Here is a 25,796-nt window from a genome sequence, read left to right as displayed (position 1 = left end):
CTATTAGCTGCAACAGAACGGGTTGAATCTTACGTCTAAGGCAATTGTTTGAGAGGTTCCTATTGTTCTGGGAGAGGAGAGGAGCCTCTGTAAGCACCAGCGGTAGATCAGGTTCAGATAACGGCCAAGAATTAGCAGCTGAAGCAGCAGCCACAGAGATGTGCGCTGGCGACAAGGGTGCAAAACGCAAATATGACTTCTCTTATCTGAAGTTTGGTTTCATTAGTGCTGGTCCAGAAGATTAGCTGAAGCCACAAAGTGTACTTTGTTGAGAGGCGCTGTCTGCTGCTAGTATGAAACTGCTGATGCAACAATGAAACCATGACAAACACGAGTTTTTTCCAGTGCAATCGTGACCAAATGAAACAACAGAAGAAGCACTGTGGTGCGTCTGCAAGCAGCACAACCGGATGCCTTCAACTGCCCCAGCTCCAACAAAACATGTCTCTCCCCTATCGGTCTCTACGGCCACAGCAGGCGCTGTAAAATCTCCAATGGTTTGACATGACACTCCTCCAATGTCTCCCCAGGCAGATGGATGCCAGTAGCAAGAAGCCGCTTGTGAAAGTAGCTGCAAGAAACCCTGCTGTAATGTAAGCAACATTGCAAAAGCTAAGAAACCTCACACCACAACTGATTTGGCCATATGTTGCAGGCATGGTGAAAGCGGTCTAAGGAGGACATATGGAGGGTGAGATGTGTGTCGTTCTTCTTTCGAATAATACCAGTCCCCAAATTTCTGGGATGTCAGACAATGTGAATGAACAGTTAATCAAAATGTTGAAAACCAATGTTGCAAATTTGCTCAGCCCTTACGATTTGTGTACATTTCATCAATCCTGTCGTTGTGGTTACTGAGGAAGGCTTTTTTTCTCAGCAAAGAGCTGACAAGCTGAACCAGGGGAGAAGAATTTGAAGGAGCTGGGTATGTTTAGCCTGGAAAAGTGGAGACTGAGAGGAGACATGAGAGCCATCTTCAAATATCTGAAGGGCTGTCACGCGGAAGAGGGAGCTTCTTTTCTCCTGCTCCACAGGGTGGGACTCGAACCCATGGCTTCAAGTCTAGAAAGGAGATTCCGACTATAGATCAGGAAGAGCTTTCTGACATTTGAGAGCTGTTTGACAGTGGAATGGACTCCCTCAGGAGATGGTGGACTCTCCTACCTTGGAGGTTTTTAAGCAGAGATTGGCTGGTCATCTGTCATTGATGCTTTAGTTGAGATTGCAGGGGGTTCGACTAGATGACCCTTGGGGTCCCTTCCAATTCTATGATTCTACGGGCCACCACTTGGTAAGACTTTTGGGGATTCTTTAGTAATTAGGATTGGTTGATTTGTATTTTATTATTACAGTGGTACCACGGGTTACAAACTTAATTCGTTCCAGAGGTCCATTCTTAACCCGAAACCGTTCTTAACCTGAGGCACACTTTCGCTAATGGGGCCTCCCACTGTTGCTACGCCACTGGTGCACGATTTCCGTTCTCATCCTGGGGCAAAGTTCGCAATCCAAGGTACTACTTCCGGGTTAGCGGAGTTTGTAACCCGAGGTAAAGGTAAAGGGACCCCTGACCATTAGGTCCAGTCGTGGATGACTCTGGGGTTGCGGCGCTCATCTCGCTTTAGTGGCCGAGGGAGCCGGCGTACAGCTTCCGGGTCATGAGGCCAGCATGACTAAGCAGCTTCTGGCAAACCAGAGCAGCGCACGGAAACGCCGTTTACCTTCCCGCTGGAGCAGTACCTCTTTATCTACTTGCACTTTGACGTGCTTTCAAACTGCTAGGTTGGCAGGAGCAGGGACTGAGCAATGGGAACTCACCCTGTCGCGGGAATTCAAACTGCCGACCTTCTGATCGGCAAGCCCTAGGCTCTGTGGTTTAACCCACAGCGCCACCCGTGTCCCGAGGTACCACTGTATCATCAACATCATCATCAGAAGTAGTATTAGTATTTTATTCAATTTCTTACCTACCCAGAAACAAGATCAGGTAAATTCAGAACCCCAAAATGCAGAAATAAATTTGGCCGAGGAGAATCGGACCCCTGTCCTTTTCCACGCAGCGATTAGGAGGCAGACATGGGAGGGCCCCTCAGCATAAAAACTGACGTGGAAAGTTTCCCAGATGAAGAACAGTTTGGCAAACCTCTCAGCTCCAAGGGGTTTCATCACAGAATAATCCTAGAACACCCTGTTATGTTTCATTAGCATCAGCATGTGACTGTAAAGAATCCCACACAATTAAATTTGCAAGAGCAGGCAATTAATGCTCTTGGAACCACTATTTAGCTGTAATTTCTATTGCCTTTCTAATACAGAAGACTGAAAACATGGGAGAGGGAGATGGCATTTAACTAGACACAGGGGGCCAATAGGAGAGGGGAAATTTTCGAGTTCTTAAATAGAGGAATCACATATTCTGCTGCTCCTCTGGAAGCCCATTTAGTATATGGCTTTAGCTACCCGGCACAGCCCCCAGGAGGGAAGGAAAGCGAGAAAACTGAATGAATGAACCACCTAGCAGAGGGTACCCGACACCCTAGGCAGGCCTCCCCAAAAACTCTTACTAAATGGTGGTATAAAATCATGCGAGTCGTAAGGGACCCCAAGAGTCATCTAGTCCAACCCCCTGCAATGTAGGAAACTCAGCTAAAGCACCCATGACAGAGGCCTGTCCAATCTCTCTTCCAAAGCTCTCCGCAACATGCATGTTGGTAGGCAAAAGTAAGTGGGGAGATTTGTCCTTCTTGCAAGTATACTTTAAGCATCTTTTCCATCGTGGTGAGAAAAGGATGCTGGCTTAGATGAGGGCTCATCTTCCATTCTTGCCCAGCTTTTGACTAAAACCTATACAGATGTCACCAAGAATTCCAGAAGCAGGATATGAAAACAGCTCTGCCCATCCCTCTGTTGCAAGCATTTGAGAAAACCTTGGGGTTCCGTTGAGTCAGCAGCAGCTCTCCGCAGGCCTTCCACAAGAGAACTTCCCTACGGATATTCAGTACAGTCGTAACTTGGTTGTTGAATTTAGTCCGTTCCGGGAGTCCATTCAACTCCCGGAACCGTTCGAAAACCAAGGTGCGGCTTCCGATTGGCTGCACTCAATCGGAAGCTGCGCCGGAGGTTCGGCTTCCAAAGAATGTTCACAAACCGGAACACTCACTTCCGGGTTCGCGGCGTTTGGGAGCCAAAACGTACGAGGGCCAAGGCATTTGAGAACCAAGGTACCACTCTTACCCGTGACCTGCGGTGGATATGGGTCAAATTGTGTTCAAGCAGGAGGGGAAATGAGACATAAACAGACAGGCATCCTTTTGAATGACTTTATTAACAACAATCTGGTTTACAACGCTTCGAGTAAAAAGTTTTCTTTTGCTCCCTTTTTGAATAAAAATTAAAATAGAACTCTGAATATAGATTTCCCCCATTATTTACATGAAATCATATATATATATATCTATTTATATATATATTTATATACAGAATACAATCTTGTACAGCAGAATTAACAATGTGCCTCATCCTTTTGTGGACAGGAAGCATTGGGAGACAGTATTATTCCCACCTCTCTCTCTCACTGTCCCTCGGGTTTTTCGCCTTCCAAAACTCTCTCAACTTGGGCTGTTAAGCACGCCATACATTTAAAGCACACACCCCCACCCATCAAAAGAATGCTGGGAACTGTAGTTTGCCCTCCACAGAGCTACAACTCCCAGCACCCAGGGCTGCTTGGGGGGGGAAGTAGTGCGCTTTATAAATGCATGGTGCGTAATGCAGCCTTGAAACTTTGAAACTTTCGAACATTCGCATCTGATGATGGGAGGCTTCCATCCTCCTGCTTGTAACAAGAAAAGTAACAGGGCACGAACATAAAAGTTTAACAAAGCAAATGAATCCAATTCTTGTGTTTTCCTAGAGAGCTGGGAGGGACCCCACGGGGTCATCTAATCCAACCCCTGCAATGAAAGAGTCACAGCTAAATAACCCCTGACTGATGGCCATCCAACCTCTGCTTTAAAATCTCCTCCGATGCAAGGAGAGTCCACCGCCTCCCGAAGGAGCCCGTTCCATTTCAAACAGCGTCTGAGCCAGGAACAAGGGCTAAAAGCACAGAGGCCCTTTAAAAAGCCTGGAATCTTTCTAATGAGCTGCCTGAGAGGAGGAAGGACTAGATTCAACGCGCCCAACTCCCCCATCCCTTCCAAAAGAGCTGCATGTTGGGATGTGGGCTTTTAAGAGAAAGTGATGCTCATGTACCCCGCATGGCTACGCATGTGCTCTGTTGGAGTGGAGCAAACAGGCTGCCTGGGGCTGTAGGCAGGGGTGGAGAAAGGGGGGTACGGTGGGTGCGGACCGTCCCGGGTGTCACCACTGAGGGGGGTGACAAAATGCCAGGCGGCACTCACGGCGGGCCCTGCAGCGGGCCCAAGCCACGCGTCTCCCCTGAGAGTGACGCGGTGGCTTGGGCGCCTAAAGGCTCTGCATTGCCCAAACGGTCTGCCTGCTGCCTCCCCCCAGCTGTAGGGTGGCAGAGTGGGAGGAGGCAGGCAGACTCTGGAGGCCCCTGGGTGTGCCCTGCCCCTATGGGCAGCTTGCCCCGCCCCTGGGCGTGCTGCCCCAGGTGCCCAAGCGGCTTCCTCCACTGCTGGCTCTAGGAGTCAGGGAAGGGGGTGTCTCTTAACGGTTTGTACAATTTGGACCCTTTATCTTGCACGGTGGTTGGAAACTAGGGGTAGGAGAGCCTGTCCATTTCGGCTCCTCTCAATTTCTCATTTTCCCAATCTCAAATTCGCCTCTCGCACTTTTAACACATCAGTCGGCGATTTGAGTCCTCCTGAAAATCCGTCCTGCCGACTTCTTCCATATGCAGTTTAGCACGCATTTTTTTGCAAAGCAGCTTCCCCCACCGTGAACCATTCTTGTGAGCTTTCCTTCTTATCTGTGCACACTTCGCCTCAGCGCATGCATTTCTGTACACACTTACTCGGCTCAGGGAAACTGCACCGCAAGGACCAGGCCCAAGTGACAGCCGCCCTGCCTTCAAGACTCCCCTTTTCCCTGTCAAACGAAGTCATTCAACAAACAGTGCTCCTGTGTGTGCCTCGTCATCTCATTTTTTTCCCCTGCCAGAGGTTCTCTACTGCAAAGTCCAGTCCTTGCGAGTTTACGCACATCCCTGGGGGCTCTTCTGTGCCGCAAATGTTCTGGGTGGGTATTTTTCTTTTTTCTGCTGTGCTATAGTGCAAAAGTGCCCAACATTGGGGAAAGCATGGCAGAACAACTCGTGAAGCAGAATGGTATGCGTATGGTTTGGTCTAAATCCATCACTAATGCAATCTTAATTGTAAGGGGCAAAGACTACAGAGAGCCCCCTCCCATCCTGAGGAGCAGCTCCTCCACCAGCAGCAGTGGCAGCGGGGAGGGGGAAGAGTCAAGTGAGGAAGGAGGAAGGAGGAGACGGGGCTCCGGCAGCATAGGAGAGCCCCTGCTACACGTGGGAGAGGAAGAGAGAGGGGGGGGAAGAGGGGGAGAAGGAAAACAGGGAAAGGAGACCCTTTTCCCCTCCGGTTCCGGAATTATGCAGGAGGAAACGCGGAAGGCGATTTGGCGTGCCCAGACTCTTATGCTGGAAGAAGACGCGGAGCGCGCCATTCCAGGGTTCTGGTTCGGACTGAACGGATGTATCCTGTACAGCTCTATCACTGTAAATAGACTGCACTTAATAAAAGCATGAAAAGGCCAGAACGTGCAGAGCCGTTACTCTAGAGTAGTCGCAATGAGCAGCCTGTGACATTAATGAATCAGGGACAAGTTGCAGAACGCATCTGCAAAACAAAACAAAACAAAAAAACTCCAAATACGAACAAACAAAAAAACCATCCACCTGGAGGAATCCTCTGCTTATCACTCCGTATCTTACCCCTTTACCTGACTCTCTTTGAGCTCATAATCTCTCAGGAGGAGCCTGGAGCCTTGCGGCCCTTACTCAGCCCCACCCCAATGCCCCAGCTGAAGGCCAGCCTACTCATGAGCAAGCAGCTGGGCTGCCAGCTTCTTCCCCGCAATATATATTTTATCAGTGCTTCCGAATACAAAGGGCTTCAGGGTCGGGAGAGCCAGGCGCAACCTTGGAACGAAAGTCACAGACGGGAAAGTGGCAAGCGGTGTGGTCAGTTGGCGTACTGGGCATAGAAAGCCAGCTTGACCCGCTCAATCTGGTGGCACAGCTTGATGGCGGGCCCGAGCTTGAGCTCCATGCACTCCTGGACGGTCGGCAGGGTCAGCAAGAGGAGAGCTTGGCCGTCAATGTCCTGCAGAAAGGAGAAGAAACATTCGTGATTTTAAATTTTTTAAATGTATGCTGCAATTTCAAAAAATTGAGGCACAGGAGCGTGCCAGTCATTAATCACACCGTTCAAAGTTGGGGTTTAAGTATTTATTAGCAAAAATGCAGAGCAGCTCACTCTCACTAGTATTACTCCGTGAAAATCGAGTTGCCGACACTGAAAGTTCCCTCCTCTCCAGGGCTTTTCCCAAGCAAACTGGAAACTACGCCTGTGTGCGGCCAACCTCTCCTCCTCCCTTTTCATACCTCTTCTGGTTCTGGGAGCTGCCAGGCGGAGGGAGGAGAGCTTGTTGCAGCAGGAGGAGGCATCACAAGCAAAATGAGCGCAGGAGGGCAAACCTGGGGGGCGGGGATTATGTTCAGTGGAAACTACAACCTGAGACGATCTGGATTCGACTCTCAACCCTGACACAGAAGAAGCGGTAGCATGAAGAATGGCCCACCTGCTCCTGAAATATTTTGGCAAGAGGGGCACAGTCGGTCAGCTTGATGAACTTCACCACGTCCGTGACAGTCCATTCCAACGGGTTGCTCTCCAGCACAAGCTTCTCTTCCAGCTCTGGCTTCATCACCTAAGAGGGCAAATAAATATATAAAAATAGAACCACGGAAATGGATGGGACCCTGTGGCTTATCTAACCCAGTCTCCTGCCATATGATGGAATATCCCATAGTAGCCACTGCCAGCTCTCCTCAACATGGAGGCTTCTGTATGTGGTTGGACGGCAATTCCCATTTTCTTCAACCATTGGGCAGGCTGGCTGGGGCTGATGGGAGTCCACAGACATGTGAAGGTGCTCTGCTCCTAAGTGGGCTCCCTTCTCAGGTGGACGAGCCCCACCTGCCCCTCACTTCCTGCTACAGATTCTTCAAGTATTCAGCGCCTAGGCTGTTTAGGGCAGGCACCCCCAAACTCGGCCCTCCAGATGTTTTGGGACTACAACACCCATCATCCCTGACCACTGGTCCTGTTAGCTAGGGATGATGGGAGTTGTAGTCCCAAAACATCTGGAGGGCCAAGTTTGGGGGTGCCTGGTTTAGAGCTTTAAAGTTCAGCACTCACTCTTTGAATTGTGCTTGGAAATGAAAAAGAAGGTAGTTTTTAATCATATGTGGTGGACTTGTAAGGTAATAAAAGCTTTCTGGGAGATGATATATAATGAAATGAAAAAAAATGTTTAAAATCATTTTTGTTTAAAAACCAGAAGCCTTTTTATTAGAAATTACAGGTACCGATATTCCAAAGGACCAGAAAAGACTTTTAATGTATGGAACAATAGCCGCACGGATGTTACTAGCCCAGAAATGGAAAGAAGACAAGGCTCCTACCAGAGAGGAACGGTAAACCAAGCTGATGGACTATGCTGAAATGGCAAAACTGATTGGAAAACTCAGAAACCAAGAGGGAAAAAAACTTTATAAAAGAATGAGGAAAATCTATAAGTTATTTAGGAGACTACTGTAAGCAGATGGAAACTTTGGCAGGATTTTGATTTCACTTGAAGTGTAACAAATATTATGGGACAATATGGATTGATATAAAAGTTAAGAGCATGGAAGAATATGCAGTTGTAATATGCGTGGTGTAGTGGTTAAGAGCGGCGGACTCGTAATCTGGTGAACTGGGTTCGCTTCCCTGCTCCTCCACATGGAGCTGCTGGGTGACCTTCGGCTAGTCACACTTCTCTGAAGTCTCTCAGCCTCACTCACCTCACAGAGTGTTTGTTGTGGAGGAGGAAGGGAAAGGAGATTGTGAGCCGCTTTGAGACTCCTTAAGGGGAATGAAAGGCGGGATATCAAGTCCAAACTTCTCCTCCTCCTCCTCTTCTCCTCTTAAAATGGGACACCATGGAGGGGGTGGGGGGAAGTTGCAAGATTCAGAGTAATCTCTGTATATGGATATATATTTGGACTCTTATAAGTTTGCATCACCTTGCCAACAAAGGTCTGTATAGTTAAAGCTATAGTTTTCCCAGTAGTGATGTATGGAAGTGAGAGCTGGACCATAAAGAAGACTAGTTACAGGTAGGTAGCCGTGTTGGTCTGACACAGTCAAAACAAAATAAAAAAATCCTTCCAGTAGCACCTTAGAGACCAACTACGTTTGTCATAAGTATGAGCTTTCGTGTGCATGCACACTTCAGGCGTAGTTTCTTCAGGTATCTGAAGAAGTGTGCATGCATGCGAAAGCTCATACCTATGACAAACTTAGTTGGTCTCTAAGGTGCTACTGGAAGGATTTTTTTATTTCATAAAGAAGACTGATTGCTGAAGAATTGATGCTTTTGAATTATGGTGCTGGATGAGACTCTTGAGAGTCCCATGGACTGTAAGAAGATCAAACCTATCCATTCTGAAGGAAATCAGCCCTGAGTGCTCACTAGAAGGACAGATCCTGAAGCTGAGGCTCCAATACTTTGGCCACCTCATGAGAAGAGAAGACTCCCTGGAAAAGACCCTGATGTTGGGAAAGATTGAGGGCACAAGGAGAAGGGGGACGACAGAGGACGAGATGGTTGGACAGTGTTCTCGAAGCTACGAACAGGAGTTTGACCAAACTGCGGGAGGCAGTGGAAGACAGGAGTGCCTGGCGTGCTTTGGTCCATGGGGTCACGAAGAGTCGGACACGACTAAATGACTAAACAACAACAAGTTTGCATTTGTAAAACTAACAAAAAAAGAGAGAATTGTGCTTGGAAACGTACTGTGAGCTAATGTAGGTCTTTCAGGACTGGTGCTAAAAGGTGCCGGTGGTCGCTCCCGATCACCAGTCTGGCAGCCGCAGTCTGGATTAGTCTACAAGTAATTCGAGTCACCTTCAAAGGTAGCCCCATGTAGAGCACATTGCAGGGAGTCTTGCTGCAGCAACTGGAGCAAACCAGAAGCATTGGCGACACGAGAAAGGGACCCAAATCCTCACCTGTCTGAACCGAGGCCTTTTCTGTCCTTTGGCACACAAGACAGCCAAGGTTTTCCGGGCTCGCCTGCCCCTCCCGCTGCGAGCGACTCGGTCCAGGTCAGCACTGCTGCGCAACCTCATTGTGCTCGCAGGCTTGGCTGCAGGCAGCTCGGCCGAGGAGACATCTGTCTGGTCATCTTGTAGCTCTGGGCTGCTCTCCTCACTCCACGTCTCGTCGTCCACGGCCTCCGGTTCCTCCTCGTCACTTTCCTGCAGGGAGTTGGGTTTCCACAAGGCCCAAAGACACGAACGGCAATGAAACTGAGGTAATACGAATGGGGTGGATGGTGCTGTTCAAGCAGCCCTGAATTCATAAGTTACATACCTGCCAAGTCTCCCGCTGAAAAATGCGGGATCAGCAGCGGCGCGGCACCGGAAGTTGCGTAGAAGCAACTTCCAGGGCCGCTCTTCCCATATGAGGGCACTGGAAATCGGGCAAAGCGGTACCGGAAGTCGCTTCTACGCATGCCTCTGGCGGCCACCTTGGTGGTGGCCGCCGGCCATGCGTAGAACTGACTTCCGGTGCCACTCTGCCCGATTTCCGGTGCCCACACATGGGAATAGCGGCACCCAAAATGGAGGCTCTATGGCAGGTAGGAAATCCGAGGGATTTCCGGGATTTTTCTCTATTCGGGAGAACAGCGGGAAACGGATTAAGATCCGGGGGTTTCTCGCCAAAAACGGGATACTTGGCAGCTAAGATAACTTATCAGGACTGTATGTTTTTGTGGGGAAAAGAGGAAGCTGAGCTAAAGTTGTTCCCCAAATAATACTTACTTCATAACATAATTGTTTTCATTCTTGTAATCCAGTTAAGAGCCATTTGGACATGTAAGTGGTTTATAAATTAGATAATAAGTCACAAAATATGGTAATTGCTCCGGTTTCTTATTTCTCCAGCTTAAAGTCCAATTTGCCCATTTCCACTTATTCACGATAAAATTATGCACAAAAATAATCGCATGCATTTTGGGTGCTGATTTCTCTGTGTGTGCAATCATGGCAGATATCTGCATTTCTTAAAGCTACCTCTTGCCTCTGCCAAATTTAATGCGGCTCTGTAGGCTGATTTAACTAATAAACACATCATCGTCCACACTTTTTGCTTGGCGAAGTGCATCACAATTTTTGGAGGTGTGTGAATTTTGCAGGGCAGTTTTGTTCCTGCCTGCTTACTGATTTAGGAACTGCAAATCTGGCAGGCTTGCAAAAGCTATCTTATCGGGGAAAGGCCCTAGCACTTCCCTTGATATGCTAGTTTTCTACTAGCAGGGAGAAAGAGTTTAAAAGACAAAAGAATGCGAAATCATTCCAGGAATTGCGCCTTCCCCTCTACCTCCTTAAGGCTCTATCAACTCATGTTCTGCTGACAATTTGCTTTTGAAAGAAATAAGATTTTTTTAAACCAAAAATTCACCTCCGGGGATTCCGCTAGGTCTGTAATAGATGGCCGACTCTTCTTTTGTGCTGGAATGGGTTTCTGCATCTTCCTGCGCCTGGCTGGCTTGCCATGTCTGCTCTCCGAGCTGCGGCTGTTGTTTTCTCCAGCTGGAGCCTTGATGACTTTCCTCCTCTTCCCACAATAATAAGCTGGAGTGAAAGACAAACAGCAAAAAACAACAACACCTGGTTAGTCACCAAACTAACCAAAGCCTATGGAGCTAACCCAGGCAACAACAGCAGGGGGATAACACTATACTTTCATGACTTTGGGACATCCCTTAGCAGCTGACTGAGACTAAGTGGCTGATCCTTGCTAAACAGCTCTTTAGTGCTAGGGATGTGCAAAAGGTTCAACAGTTCATTCCACTATTTAGTCACCCTAACCCAGGCATCCCCAAACTGCGGCCCTCCAGATGTTTTGGCCTACAACTCCCATGATCCCTAGCTAGCGGGACCAGTGGTCAGGGAAGATGGGAATTGTAGTCCAAAACATCTGGAGGGCCGAAGTTTGGGGATGCCTGTCCTAACCTGTGTTCATTGTTACCTATGGCCCTCCAGATGTTGTTCGTGATGGGAATCTGTAAGAGGATATATTATTTAATCCTCTACAGAGGATGCAAATTAACTAATAAAGGTGGGGGGGGGAATGGCTGGTGGCTGTTATAAAACCACAGGACTTGCACATTCCAGACTTTAATCCCAACGTTAACACAGATTAAATGAGCGTAACAATTGGTTATCAAACCTTTGCTCATCATGTTCTAGCTGGCCCCCTTCCTAACCCTCATGCAATGAAACAGACCACACTCCAAAGTAAGTTTAAAAATGCTGTACTTACTTAATCCGAGGTCACGGTCATGCATTAACCCAGGGGTCCCCAAACCAAGGCCCGGAGGCCAGATGTGGCCCAATCTCCTTCTAAATCTGGCCCGCAGACGGCCCAGGAATCAGCATGTTTTTACATGAGTGGAATGTGTGCTTTTATTTAAAATGTATCTCTGGGTTATTTGTGGGGCCTGCCTGGTGTTTTTACATGAGTAGAATGTGTGCTTTTATTTAAAATGTATCTCTGGGTTATTTGTGGGGCATAGGAATTCGTTCATTTTTTCCCCAAAATATAGTCCTGCCCCCCACAAGGTCTGAGGGACAGTGGACCGTCCCCCTGCTGAAAAAGTTTGCTGACCCCTGCATTAGCCTTTGCGCAACAATAAGAAATGCAGGCAAATGTTCTTGGGTAGTAAAATATAGCACAGGCAGCCTCAGACACACGTCTGAGGCAGAGAGCTAAGGTGAGGCATTTCTGCCTCTGTTGCTTGCAGAGTAAATAGGGAGAGAGAACGAGAGAGACAGAGAGAGAGAAGGAACAGGAAACAAGCCTTCCTCCCTCTCAGGAGAAGAGGGGATGTGACATCACCGAACCTACTCTAGCAAATTAGAACTCTGTGGACCTTAACCCCTTCATATACTAACTAGCATGGCTAGGTTGGACTGCAGATCTCCACAGTTGGACCTCAGCTCTCACCTGTCCCAGGCAACATGGCCAACAGTCAGGGATGTTGCGAGGGTTACATCTGAAGGGTTACAGGTTCCTCATACCTGCTTAGCTTCCTTGGCTCATTGCTGCTTTGCTCTGTTGACCTACCCAGCCTCTCTCAACCACCCAATTAAATTCCCAGGGAGGCAACATAGGAATCTGCCTTATCAGGAATCAGACCACAGGGTCCCTCTAGCTCAGTACTGTCCATACTGACGGGCAGCAGCTCTGCAGGGTTTCAAGCAAGGCTCTCTCCCAGCCCAATCTGGAGATGCTGCCGGGGAATGAACCTGGGACCTTCTGCATGCAAAGCAGGTGTCCCACCACTGAGCTAATGGTCAGCAAACAAGGTTTATTGGTGCTATTCTCACAGTGGAAGTGGAGGCCACATTCATTTCAACTCTTGGCCTGCTGGAGACGTTTAAACATTCCCCATCTTATAGATTTTGGGGAAAGGGGTCACCTTTCCTTTTTCTGAACACGAAACGTTCCACCTGGCCCTGAAGATAACCTGGGCAAGTTGGCAGGAAACTTCCACGAGCCACTTAGTTCCATCATACTCACTATATTTCGTTTTGGTGTGAGCGGAGCAGTTTTCCGGGCAGGCTTCAGTAACTGGGATGGGGCTGAATAAATTCGGGCAGCATTCCAGCTTAGCGCAAACTCTCCGGCAGAAATCCAGAACTTGATCAGATGTGCGGACAATCTTGACGGTGGCCCTGTAGGTTTTGCCTCTGTACCTGTGCGGGTGGGTTGTTGCAACACAACAAACGTTACACAGGTCACGGGCCCAGCTAGCTCGGCACCTGCCTACACTGACTGGCAGCAACTCTCCTGGGTTCAATCTTTGAAATCAAACTTTGTGGGCAAGGGTACAGCACTTTGCATGCAGCAACGGATCAGCTGGCTGCTGGTGGAGGCCAAGCCTGGTTGCTGGAAACCCCCTTATGGTCCAGCCATGTCTTCACCTGCCCCACATCTAGTTGCTATCTATCTATCTATCTATCTATCTATCTATCTATCTATCTATCTATCTATCTATCTATCTATCTATATCTATCTATCTATCTATCTATCTATCTATCTATCTATCTATCTATCTATCATCTATCATCTATCTATCTATCTATCTATCATCGCATTTACACCCCACTCTTCAGCCAAAAAGACTCCCAGAGCAGCTTAAATACAGTCAAAACAAGACAGTCCCTACATGCAGGCTCACAATCTTAAAAATTGAAATTAAAAAAATGCAAGGCACAAGGGGGAAATGACAGAGGGGGGGGGGAGAGAGGAAAATCTAAATCTGACATCACACATGACATCAGGTGAATATTGTTTAACCCCGTAGGTGTCCATTCAACCCCTTAGAGAACTTGCCCTGTTACAGGTACCACACAATATTCTGTATATGGAAGAAATTGATCTTGCAGTGCATGGCAGCACCCTCTGGAACTCCCTGCCTATTGATATCAGACCGATGCCTTTGCTGGACTCTTTTCAGCGGCTCCTTAAAACAATTTTCGTTTAGGCAACCCTACCCAGACATGTAGAATGTTGACAGGTGTTCCAATCTGCTTTTAGCTTACTGCTGATTCTAATTTTTGAACGTTGGGTTGTTGTTTTTACTATGCGCTGGGTTTCAGCCCCCTTCCTGTCCATTTGTTATATTATTTGTTCCGGAATGAAGGGCGGTATACAAATTTACTAAATAAATACATAAAATATACACAAGTTTGGCTTCATGAGCTGAAATCTCCGAAATGTAAACCCCGCGTGAGTCGACTATAAACAAATGTTGTGAGACTGGGCGAATGATTCCTGCATTGTAGAGTGTTGCACTGGATGGCCTTTGTGGTCCCTTCCTATTCTATTATTCTATGAAATATATAATCAAGGGAAGTGGACACAGCTTGGCAACAAAGCAAGCAAGCAAACAAGCAGGCAGGCAAGCAAGCAAGCAAGCAAACAGACAGACACGGGTGAAATGGGGTGGGGTGGGGGCTGATTAGGCTCAAAGGCTGAAGGATCCCTACCACTGATTTTATAGCAGCGTTTCTCAACCGCTGTTCCGCGGCACACTAGTGTGCCGCGAGACGCTGGCTGGTGTGCCGCGATGTGCGGCAACGAGAAGGGCGATTTGCATTGTCACGTGCCTGGCGGCCGCCAATAAACAACACTGACCCGCCGGAAAGCAATATTTCTCCTCCTCTTTCCCAAAGCTCAGTGCAAACGAGCCTGGCGGCCGCCAATACACAACACTGACCCGCCGGAAAGCAATATTTCTCCTCCTCTTTCCCAAAGCTCAGTGCAAACGAGCCTGGCGACCCGCCGGAAACAATATTTGGCAAGTGTTTCTTACAGTCATAATTATAATATAGGGCGGCACAGAGTTAAATTTTTTAACCTTTTTAATGGTGGTGTGCCTCGTGATTTTTTTCACGGAACAAGTGTGCCGTGGCCCAAAAAAGGTTGAGAAACACTGTTTTATAGCATGCAAGACTTCTCCGCCTGCTAGTAAAAAGACCACTGGATTGAATGATGTCACCCTGGATATCCATATTATTAACAGCATAATCGTTGCTTCAACAAGACTTTCATTTTGCCAGCTACCTTTGAGCAATAAAAAAAATCCGCCCCCTCCCCCAACATCAGAAGCTATTAGCCGGCGGCGCTGCAAGACTTTAAAGTTCACTGGGCTTTGCGTCAATTGTAGCATTAAGGATTCCACAAGTAAAATCCATTTTGCTTTTCTAATTAAATGTATTACAACCGACGCTAAAGGGGCAAGGATCAAAGATTTCCAAAGTAATGACCCACATAAGAGAACTTCGAAGGGGGGAGAAAACCCACCACCAAGCTTAGACAGCCAGAATGCCTTGTTCACAATAGGGATTGACAGCCAGACTTGCTATCTCATTGCGTGCATATCCAAAGTAATGATGCGCAGAATGCAGAATTTCATGCAAAAGAAGCAAAGCAATTTACATGTTGCTGTTGTTTTTTAAAAAAAGCAAGTTCCCAGACCTTAAGTTGGGGCAAACTGAAAAGGACGCCAATAATGCATTGATTAGAATAAATTGTGCCTAATAAACAGGAACACACAGCCTTCCAACAGTTAAGTAAAATAATTGTGTGACGCATGCTTATTTTTTGTTACTGTTTTGGACTGCCCTTCTGTGCAAACGTGGTATATAAAGTATATTAAAAAATCTAAAAAGTGACGTGGGCAGAGGTAAGCAAATGTCTGTGAGCATGCCTGCAACAGACCTCGTTTCAGAAATGCATCTGTTTTATAGTGGAACCTCTGTTTTCAAGTGTCTTGGAAGCTGAACAATTTGGAATCCGAATCCTGAAAACCTGGAAGTGAATGCTTCCGTTTTCGAAAGTGCCTCGGAAGTCGAACGGTCAATTTCTCCATTGAAATTGCTGTCCGCCCATTGCACCTCGGTTGTAGAACGTTTCAGAAGTCGAACGGTCTTCCAGAACAGATTATGTTCGAAAACCAAGGTTCCACTGTACTGTATTTCTGAATTCCATGTTCCAGAAATACACAATGCAATGTAGATGGGAAGCACAGAGGAAGATTTTGTGGGGTATAAAACACTCATGGATGGATCCAGTCACATACATAAATACCACTGAAGCTTCCTTTGGGGTTCAAACCCTGGTCTCCTGGGACATAGTCCGGCACTCTAACCGCTATGGCACGCTGCTCTCCATCCCACCCTCCTGCAGACACACCAGGGATGGATTCCAAACGAGCGGCATTGAGGGAGGATGGAAGCAAAGAGACTGGCCGTCTTCTCCAGCCTCATCACAGCAGAAAAGCAGACTCTCATCCCTGCTCAACGCCACCCCCAAGTTTAAAAGGAGGAAGCGAAAGGATCCCTTACTTTGCTTTGAGGGTCTCCTCCTGGAAATTCCACCTGGGGTCTTCGACAAGCTGCAGCTCCCGCAATACACTCCCGGGTTTGTAAGCAGAGTTGATGACCATGCTCAGGACCTGCCCAAAGAGAGCAAAACAGAGAAAGGAGCGTGACGAGAGAGCACAGCATTTGGGACTTAGAAACATGGAATGGCTGAGTTGGAAAGGTCCAATGTTTCTGCATTAATCCACCCAAAGGTCATATGGAGTTGGATATTTATATATGCCTTTTAAAACACATTTCACCCCCAAATACAATTCTTTTTAAATGCAGTTTGGTGCACTTTTTGAGCCAAGAATAGTATTGCAAGATGATGGTTTCTAGACTGCCCTTCATCCAAGGATCGCAGGGTGGATTATAATATAAAACCACAAAAATGCACAACATAGTAATAAAACAAAAACATTCACACACAAACACACACACAAATTTAAAAGGCCATGGATTATTTAATTAGCCGATGGCCTGAGAGAAAAGTTTTTTTGAGAGCAATGCAACGAGATTCTTTCTCACAGGGTTGTGGGTTCGAGCCCCGCACTGGGCAGAAAGATTCCTGCACTGCAGGGGGTTGGACTAGATGACCCTCGTGGCCCCTTCCAATTCTATGATTATTTATGAAATTCGCACCCCATCCCTTCAACACAACCCTTACCTCTTTAAGAACCAACACGCACTTGCCCGGGCCAACAGACTGAGGCAGCTCGGCCAATCTTCCTTTGTTCAGGTGTGGCCCTGAGAAACAGCGGTGATTGATGAACAGCGCAGGGCAGCTGTATCTCCCATTGATGGTACCTGCAGAGAAGAAGAAGCACACGGTCCAACATTCCTCCTGCATCCTCACTGAGCATCTTTTTCTCTCTTCTAGCTACCACCCAGCATCTTGGAATGAAGAACAAGCAACTAGGAGGGGATTGCCAATGCGCCACTGCCCCACCCCCAGTACCTCCTATAGCGCCTTTGAAAGGCCTCAGGAAATATCCCCTTCCAAAATGTACCAGCAACTGTTTGCTCTTCTTTGCACTGCCTCAACATCTCCTACACTGCAGGTAAAGGTAAAGGGACCCCTGACCATTAGGTCCAGTCGTGACCGACTCTGGGGCTGCGCGCTCATCACGCATTATTGGCCGAGGGAGCCGGCGTACAGCTTCCAGGTCATGTGGCCAGCATGACAAAGCCGCTTCTGGCGAACCAGAGCAGCACACGGAAACGCCGTTTACCTATTTATCTACTTGCACTTTGACGTGCTTTTGAACTGCTAGGTTGGCAGGAGCTGGGACCGAGCAACGGGAGCTCACCCCGTCACAGGGATTTGAACCGCCGACCTTCTGATCAGCAAGCCCTAGGCTCTGTGGTTTAACCCACAGCGCCACCTACATTGCAGACACCCCCTTAAATACATCCACATCTCACTGGACGCCAGGATTACACACGCTCCCTCCCGCCTGCTCTGAAAAGAGGTGCAAAAAGCTTCTCTCTGAGTGAGTGTGGCAGGGGATGTCCTCTTGACTAGAGCAGGTTGTTAAGTATAAATGTTTAGCTGTACATTGAAATGGAAAACAACTCTGTGTATGCTCTATAATATGTCTATTGCTATCTGGGGAAATTCCACTGAAGCTAAGAAGAGATCTCTGAACACCTAAATGGGTTAATAACGCTAGCTCTCAAACATGGTGCTTAACTTTAGATCACAGGAAAGGGTTATTCAGTTGCAAATATCCATTTCAAAGGTAAAGGCCTTTGAGTCTTTCTCTGGGAGCCACAGAGAGCAAAGGATGTGATTATGAGGTCTCTCCTGCCCAGAAAACAGCTCCAGGCTAATGGAGGCTGTGTGGAGAGAGGCAGACTTTTGATTTTAGTTCTGCTTGGAGCTATTTCAATTATTCAAGAAGATGAACCTGTGTCGGACATGCACATGATATTACACGACTATTTGGATGCAACATTGATTATTATGTTTTGAAGGAAGTTCTGTTAGTAAAGCTTTGAAACCATATTTTGGGTCTGGACAATTTTTTTTATTCCAAGAGGAGTCAGTTTTTATTCATCCAAGAGGAGTCATCCTATTGTTTCAAGTTGTTCAATATTAATATCTGCAATACAGGTGATGGAGGGGGCTGATGTCTGCACCATTTTGAGGTCCTGTCTTCTTCTGCTCTTTCCCTGCCAGGTCAGATTTATTTAGCCACGAGTGCTAAATCTGAGAAGTGAGCCCAAATTAAAATGCTAATTACAGAAACATTTTCATTGTGGTACAATAGTGCCCATAATGGCCAGGATTCATGTAAAGCCCACATGAGGAACCTCCTGGTTCCCAGATGCTATAAGACTACAATTCCCATTATCCCTGACCATTGGCTATGCTGGCAGGGGATAATGGGATCTGTAGTCCAACAATGTCTAAAAGGCCACAAGTTCTCCAAACCTGCTGTAATCGCTTCCATGCCCACAAGGTTCATTTAACAGCACCCAAGAAACTCACCTATTGCGTCTGTCTGAGGAAGCATGCATGGCTCGTGAATTTTTTTCTCCACAGGCTCTCCATGTGGTAACCTAATGGATGACAAAAACCTGCATTTAAATTCTGTGAAACCTGAAGATGGATCGGGGCTGCCTGACGCAAGACGTCATTTATTCATTGCAGCCTCTCCACATTTCCAATGTTAAGGTTGCGAGTTATGTTCCCTTACATTATTATTATTATTATTATTTATTTTATCTACACGGTGACAAACTGTACTTTCATAGCAAATCTAACAAGGCACTCTATAACATAAAAAAGTCAGCGCTACAATGACATCAATAAAGACTGGTTCATGTTTTGTTTTTGTTTTTAATCATGTTTCAAGGGCCTGCCTACACAGTACTGCATTTTAAAAAAGATGCCTTAAAGGAAGCAGGAACAACTCCCAGGAGGTTTCTAGTGGCCAGGAGTTCCGCACACTAAAAGCCTGGGCCCCTGGAAAAGGATGGCCGAAGCCCAGAGACATGGAGGAGCACCGAAAACACCCCATCAACAGATCTCGGCAATCGAGGTGAAGCGTAAGGAATCAGGGAGCTGTAAAGGTATGTTGGGCTTAAGTTGTTTAGGGAATTGTGAATTAACACAAGAGACTTAAACCTGCTCTGGTCGCCAAATGGTATACCGCCCCCCCTCTTCCCCACCAAGGAGAGTATCAGCAGGCTCAAGTCCCTGACACAAGGTGGGTAGGGGGATCTAATTCTGCCCACCCACCCTGCCTGCCCATTCAGACACAAATGATACATGAAGGGTCTTTTTAGACATCCCCTTAAGACATGCAGATGAAAGCACGCAAACCTGTGCTCGTCCAAGTCAGACAATGCGCATTCTGACCATGTTGGTGCACAGGCATCATTTTAAGGAGAATATCTATGCACACCCTGTGCTGTAAGCTGCAGCACGACTGCCATTTGGCTTAGCTGCAAATCTTAATTTATTATTTACATATTAAAGCTGCTGTGTTATTTACATTTTAAGTGCCTACTTACTGCTTTTCCGGCTGCACGACGGCAATCTTCCTCTTCCTTTGCACTGCAGAGCGAGAGAGCGAGAACAACACAATTTTGGTAATGCATGCTTGTAAATGTCTAATGGATTCTGTTCTCTGCGTGGGGAGGGTGGCGGGTCCCTCCCCCCCCAAAATCTGCATGCAAGACCAGATACATAATAACTGCTTTGCTGGATCAAATTAGAAGTTCATTAGAAGCCAAGTAGACATGATGGAGAAGTTTACAAGCCCAGCCCAACCCTCCACAAACCTCCAAGTGTTTGGCACCCACATCAGGTTCTGCCTCTGAACGTGGAAGATCAATGCAGCGGTTATGACAAACAGCTGTCGATTTTATAAACTGCACTCTGCTAGGCATGGGTGGGGAACCTGTCTCCCTCCATATGTTTTGTTAGACTTTGGTTAGCTATTCTATTCCACTCTTCGTTCAAACAAGAGCAACGTCAGGGGACTCCAAAATATCAGTAATAAGCCCATCTCTGCCGCACCTGCCCCAAATCTCCCACTCTCCAGTTTCAGAGCCAAAAAAATTATCATTTGAGAATTGTCACTTCAGATCTTAACATAATGCTATCAGTTTAGGGGGTGACATCGCACCCAACGAAGTTCACACTGCAAACCAAGTGTTACATGGGCTGCGGATTAGGCTGTTTGCACACACCAAACTTTCAAAGTTTGGTACGCTTCCGAGCCCAATTCAAAGTGTTGGTGCTGATCTTTAAAACCCTAAACAGCCTTGGCCCTGTAGACCTGAAGGAGTGCCTCCAACCCCATCGTTCAGCCTGGACACTGAGGTCCAGTGCCGAGGGCCTTCCGGCGGTTCCCTCGCTGCAAGAAGCGAAGTTACAGGGAACCAGGCAGAGGGCCTTCTCGGTGGTGGCACCCGCCCTGTGGAACACCCTACCATCAGATGTCAAGGAAATAAACAACTATCTGACTTTTAGAAGACATCTGAAGGCAGCCCTGTTTAGGGAAGTTTTTAATGTTTGATGTTTTGTTGCTTGCTTGATGATGATGATGATGATGGAAGCTGCCCAGATTAATAATAATAATAATAATAATAATAATAATAATAATAAATAATAATAATAATAATAATTAAAATATCTGGCTTCCCCCCATTCCTGGGAAATATAGTTTGCTAAGGGTGCTGGGAGTTGTAGCTGTTTTGTGTATGCAGCCCCAGTAACATGGGCAGCCCTTTGGCATAACTGCACTGACTGATATATTAAATGCTGGCTTCTTAACTGTGTGCGCAGCAAACAATTAGGCTTCAGCTTCATTAAGAAGCAGGCTGAAAGACTCTGCATGATCACTCATCTTGCTTTTACAGGATCTGTACTTTAATAATAATAATAATACACAATAATCTTATTACGCTGCTAGATTTTGCACGCTTGATTACCCTTTGTGTCTTTATTCACTTAATTAATAGCAATGAAGGCTCTGTACCGCTGCCTCTGTTGTGTTCTCCCAAATTGGGCATAGCTCCTTGATTTTAAAAGCCAAACGTGTTTTGCTCTTTAAGAAAACCTTCGTATTTTCCCGCATGACCTGCGAATTTCTGGGGAAGGCTTGCCATTTGTTCCATTCTGTATTTTGCATTCAACAGGCAAGCTATGTGCCATCCTGACCAACCAAACAGCTAACTAACGGAGCCCATAGTTCTTTCTCATCGTTTTCAACCACCTTATTCCCCAACAATTTATTTTAAAAGACAGCTGTCAACCTGCTCCTATGAGATGATGTTTCTTTACTCAAGGAGTAGTCGCCTAGGGAAATGCAGCCCCATGGGGTCAAGCTAGGGTTGAGGTGAGAGATCCATCTTTGGGGCTCCTGGAGAACATGGCCCAAACGAACAAAAGGAATTTCAACAGGGACGAATCGCAAGTCCTGCACTTAGGCAGGAAGAACCAGTTGCACAAATATAGGATGGAGGGGCACTTGGCTTACTAGCAGTACAGCAGTACCTTGGTTCTCAAACGCCTTGGTACTCAAAACAACTTGGAACCCAAACACTGCAAACCCAGAAGTATGTATGTAAGTTTGCAAACTTTTTTCGGATGCCGAACGTGCTTCGTTTTGAGTGTTACACTTCCGATTTGAGTGTTACGCTGAGGTGTGTTTTTGCTATTTATTTTGCGTTTTTGTTTCTGCAGCTTTTATTTTATTTTTGTGACTGTGTGGAACCCAGTTCAGCTACTGATTGATTGTGTGACTGCAGTACATTGTTTCTGGCTTTCATTTTATGAATCAATGTTCTCAGTAGTAAAATTCATGTTAAATTGCTGTTTTAAGGGGTTGTTTTAAAAAGTCTGGAATGGATTAATCCATTCTGCATTACTTTCTATGGGAAAGCACACCTTGGTTTTGGAGCGGACTTCCGGAAAGGATTACGTTTGAGAACCAAGGTACCACTGTACATGTGAAAAGGATCTTGGGGTCTTGGTGGACCACAAGCTTAACTTGAGTCAACAGGGTGATGCAGCAGCAAAAAAAAGGAGAAAGAAAAAAAAGCTAAAGCTATTCTAGGCTGCATCAAGAGAAGTGGGTTTTGCTGTGCCAGTCTCCCAGCCAACTACAGTGGTACCTCGGTTTAAGTACACAATTGATTCCGGAAGTCTGTACTTAACCTGAAGCGAACTTTCCCATTGAAAGTAATGGAAAGTGGATTAATCCGTTCCAGACGGTCCATGGAGTACTTAAACTGAAGCGTACTTAACCTGAAGTGAACTTTCCCATTGAAAGTGATGGAAAGTGGATTAATCCGTTCCAGACAGGTCCGTGGAGTACTCAACCTGAAGCGTACTTAACCCGAAGTATTAGTGTAATTGGTTCTGGAAGTCCGTACTTAACCTGAAGCGTACTTAACCTGAAGCAAACTTTCCCATTGAAAGTAATGGAAAGTGGATTAATCCGTTCCAGACGGGTCCACGGAGTACTAAAACTGAAAGTACTCAAACCGAGGCGTACTTAAACCGAGGTATGATGGTATAACCGCACAATTTGTGAGGGTGTGCCTGCATCCCTCTCGAAAGCAGCGACAGCCCGGAAGCTCCCCAAATCTCTTCGCCTTCTGCCAACTAAGGCCTAGCTGCTGAAACAACACAGCAAAGGTTAACAGCCCCAATTTTGCTCTTTCGTGTACTTACACACAGCTTTATGCGGTGTCGAGAGCTTGTAAGCATTCGCTTCACACCAGCCAACTGGGAATATGTTCATCGACTCCACATCGACGATGTATTCTGCAGCAGGCACCTGTAAACCTATAAAAGCAAATTTATTATGCCATTTGAAAGCCAGGAAGGCGGCGGCGGCGACAGAAGTAGTCTCCTCCATCTCAAAAGGGTAAGACATGCAGCAAGGAATAAACTCTCTGTTCCAAAACATCCTTTCATCACATCAGGCCCTAAAGAAATATAAGGCTGTTGCATTTTAAAAATTCAGGGGGAGAGGGAGAGGGAGAGGGAGAGGGAGAGGGAGAGGGAGAGGGAGAGGGAGAGGGAGAGAGAGAGAGAGAGAGAGAGAGAGAGAGAGAGAGAGAGAGAAAGTGCTAGCACAACAGCAGCATTCAGGTTACATATACAGATGCCAACATTGCAATAATCGTAGAGCAGGGTTTCCCAAACTTGGGTCTCCAGCTGTTTTTGGACTACAATTCCCATCTTCCCTTACCACAGGTCCTGCTAGCTAGGGATGATGGGAGTTGTAGTCCAACAACAGCTGGAGACCCAAGTTTGAGAAACCATGTTGCAGAGCTTTCCTCCTCAAGTGTGCCAATGGCTTTGAAAAAAGGAGGAGACAAAGCAGGACAAGGGGATGCAAAGGTAAGAGATCAGCTCTACAGCAAACATAGTTTCTGCGCCACCAGTTAAGTGAGACAAAATGGCAGCTCTTCTTCTTTAACAGCAACTAGGGAAAATACCCCCCTAACTTGGTACGGTGGGGCTGAGATCTCCCCGCCACAATTAGGATCGAACAAAGCCTTCTCTTCCTCTCTGCAAGTGAGTATCTTGTAGGTATTCTTTATCCAAAGTAAAATATTCCATAAGTATACATTGCACAACAATTGACAGAAGACTTCTTCGTACTTCTTCCTTCAAGCCCAATTTCTTTTGAGCACCAGTGAAGGCCCTCTGAGGGCGCATGGGTGCCCGGGGGTGCTCTGTTGTCAACCCACGCCATAAGCATACCTGCCAAGTTCCTCTCTGAAAAATAAGGGACCGGACCGAAATTACCATACCAGAAGTAGCGGAGCATGCTCAGAAGTGACTTTTGATGCTGCTGTGCCCAGTTCCAAAATGGCTGCCGCACCAGAATAAACCGAGAAAAAAGCCAAAAAAGCCGTTTTTTCGGCTGGGGACAGCTGGAAAAACGGGGGTTTCACGGGGAAAACGGGAGACTTGGCAGCTATGGCCATAAGCCTACAAGGCCACTGCCGCCCATTGAAAACTACAAAACATAGTAGATATTCTAACTTACCTTCCAAGCGGAGCCACATTAACCTCCCTTTTACTGAGATGACGGAAGCCACACAGATTTCAGCCTGGTTCTTGGGGTTCACAGCCTCCAGCTTCATGTTTTTCGTAAAGCCTCGGCTGAAGGATACCTGAAAGAGGCAACCACATAGCCCCTGGCTTTAGTTTTGTACCCCTTGGCCCTTGTGCAGATAGCAGCACTTTGGCTAGTTTTCAGGACATTGACGGCAGCTTAAAAGAGGGTTGGATGCCCCTCTTGAATATGTCCATTCCCCTAACACTTCTGGTTCAACAGGTGTCCAATGTTTTCGGCGATAACTGCGATTACAAAGAACTAACCGAATGACTGAGATGTGTCAACACTTCCAAGTAAGGTTGCCAGACTCAATAGTGGACAGGACTTCTGTACCTTTAATTGCCCTGCTCTCTTTTGAGTCTGGAAACCTTAAAGAGAAACCAGCAGACCCTTTGCTTGGAAATTAAACAAAATGTCTGCTGGTTTCTCTTTAAGGTTTCCAGACTCAAAAGAGAGCAGGGCAATTAAAGGCACAGAAGTCCTGTCCTCTATTGAGTCTGGCAACCCTACTTCCAAGCACGAAATTTAAGTTTGATCTGAGAAGCTGGCCCTCGCCACACAATCGCTTGGCCTTTGTCACCAATGAACTATTTCCTCAACTGAACAAATGATGGAAATTAGCACAATCCTCAAGTTGTTTTGTGGTGCTCATTTGATAGATATTGAGATTTACCTCTGATGGAGGGCAGGGGGAGAGAGAATGGATAAAAAATACTGATCCAGAACCATTGAAAGTGCACCAGTTCCTACTGCATGCAAGCTAAGCAAAGCCATTAAATGTTGAGGGTCTGCAATCTGAACTTCGTTAATAAGACATTCATGAATCGCCCCCATGCAAGGCCACTTAAAAGAGCGCAGAGATTAATGGGGACTGATTTGACGAGGATCTCATGCGGCTTGCTAAAGGGAAAATTGGAGAGAGCCACGTTAGTCCCAAATCCTAAACTGTGTCTAAATAAATAATATATATATATAAATTATACCCACACGCCTGCCATAGTTGCCTTCATGCGATGGCTGTTACCAGAAGAACTTTAAGGGGAATTCCTGACCTTTTGAGCACCAGACATTTAAAACACTATTGCACCACTTTAAATAGCAATGGCTTCCCCGCAAAGAATCCTGGGAAGTGTAGTTTTTTTCTTTTCTTTAAGGTGCTGAGAGTTGCTAAAGGTAAAGGTAGAGGCGCCCCTGACCATCAGGTCCAGTCGTGTCCGACTCTGGGGTTGCGGCGCTCATTTCGCTCTATAGGCTGAGGGAGCCAGTGTTTGTCCGCAGACAGCTTCCTGGTCATGTGGCCAGCATTACTAAGCCGCTTCTGGCGAACCAGAGCAGCGCACGGAAACGCTGTTTACCTTCCCGCCGGAGCGGTCCCTATTTATCTACTTGCACTTTGATGTGCTTTCAAACTGCTAGGTGGGCAGGAGCTGGGACCGAGCAATGGGAGCTCACCCCGTTGCAGGGATTCGAACTGCCGACCTTCTGATCAGCAAGCCCTAGGCTCAGT

At 46.8% G+C, this 25,796-nt stretch overlaps 1 protein-coding gene across 2 annotated transcripts in view; it reads right to left on the bottom strand.

Annotated features, from left to right (window-relative positions):
- Positions 1–1,953: 1,953 nt before the first annotated feature.
- SFMBT2 (Scm like with four mbt domains 2) overlaps positions 1,954–25,796 on the bottom strand; it is a 67,645-nt gene continuing 43,802 nt past the window's right edge. For both annotated transcript variants that reach the window (XM_035127388.2, XM_035127387.2), the window contains 11 exons: positions 24,218–24,344; positions 22,888–23,001; positions 19,716–19,758; positions 18,688–18,758; positions 16,861–17,000; positions 16,176–16,285; positions 12,844–13,019; positions 10,720–10,892; positions 9,264–9,512; positions 6,787–6,915; positions 1,954–6,308 (listed from right to left, as the gene is read on the bottom strand). In XM_035127388.2, the coding sequence (XP_034983279.2) occupies positions 6,168–6,308; positions 6,787–6,915; positions 9,264–9,512; positions 10,720–10,892; positions 12,844–13,019; positions 16,176–16,285; positions 16,861–17,000; positions 18,688–18,758; positions 19,716–19,758; positions 22,888–23,001; positions 24,218–24,344 (1,473 nt within the window). In that variant the 3' untranslated portion in view covers positions 1,954–6,167. The remainder of the gene's footprint in view (positions 6,309–6,786; positions 6,916–9,263; positions 9,513–10,719; positions 10,893–12,843; positions 13,020–16,175; positions 16,286–16,860; positions 17,001–18,687; positions 18,759–19,715; positions 19,759–22,887; positions 23,002–24,217; positions 24,345–25,796) is intronic.

Source organism: Zootoca vivipara, chromosome 10, assembly GCF_963506605.1.
Source record: "Zootoca vivipara chromosome 10, rZooViv1.1, whole genome shotgun sequence".
NCBI classification, from domain to species: domain Eukaryota; kingdom Metazoa; phylum Chordata; class Lepidosauria; order Squamata; family Lacertidae; genus Zootoca; species Zootoca vivipara.
Note: the sequence above shows the minus strand (reverse complement) of the source record. Positions and strands in the feature narration are given on the sequence as shown.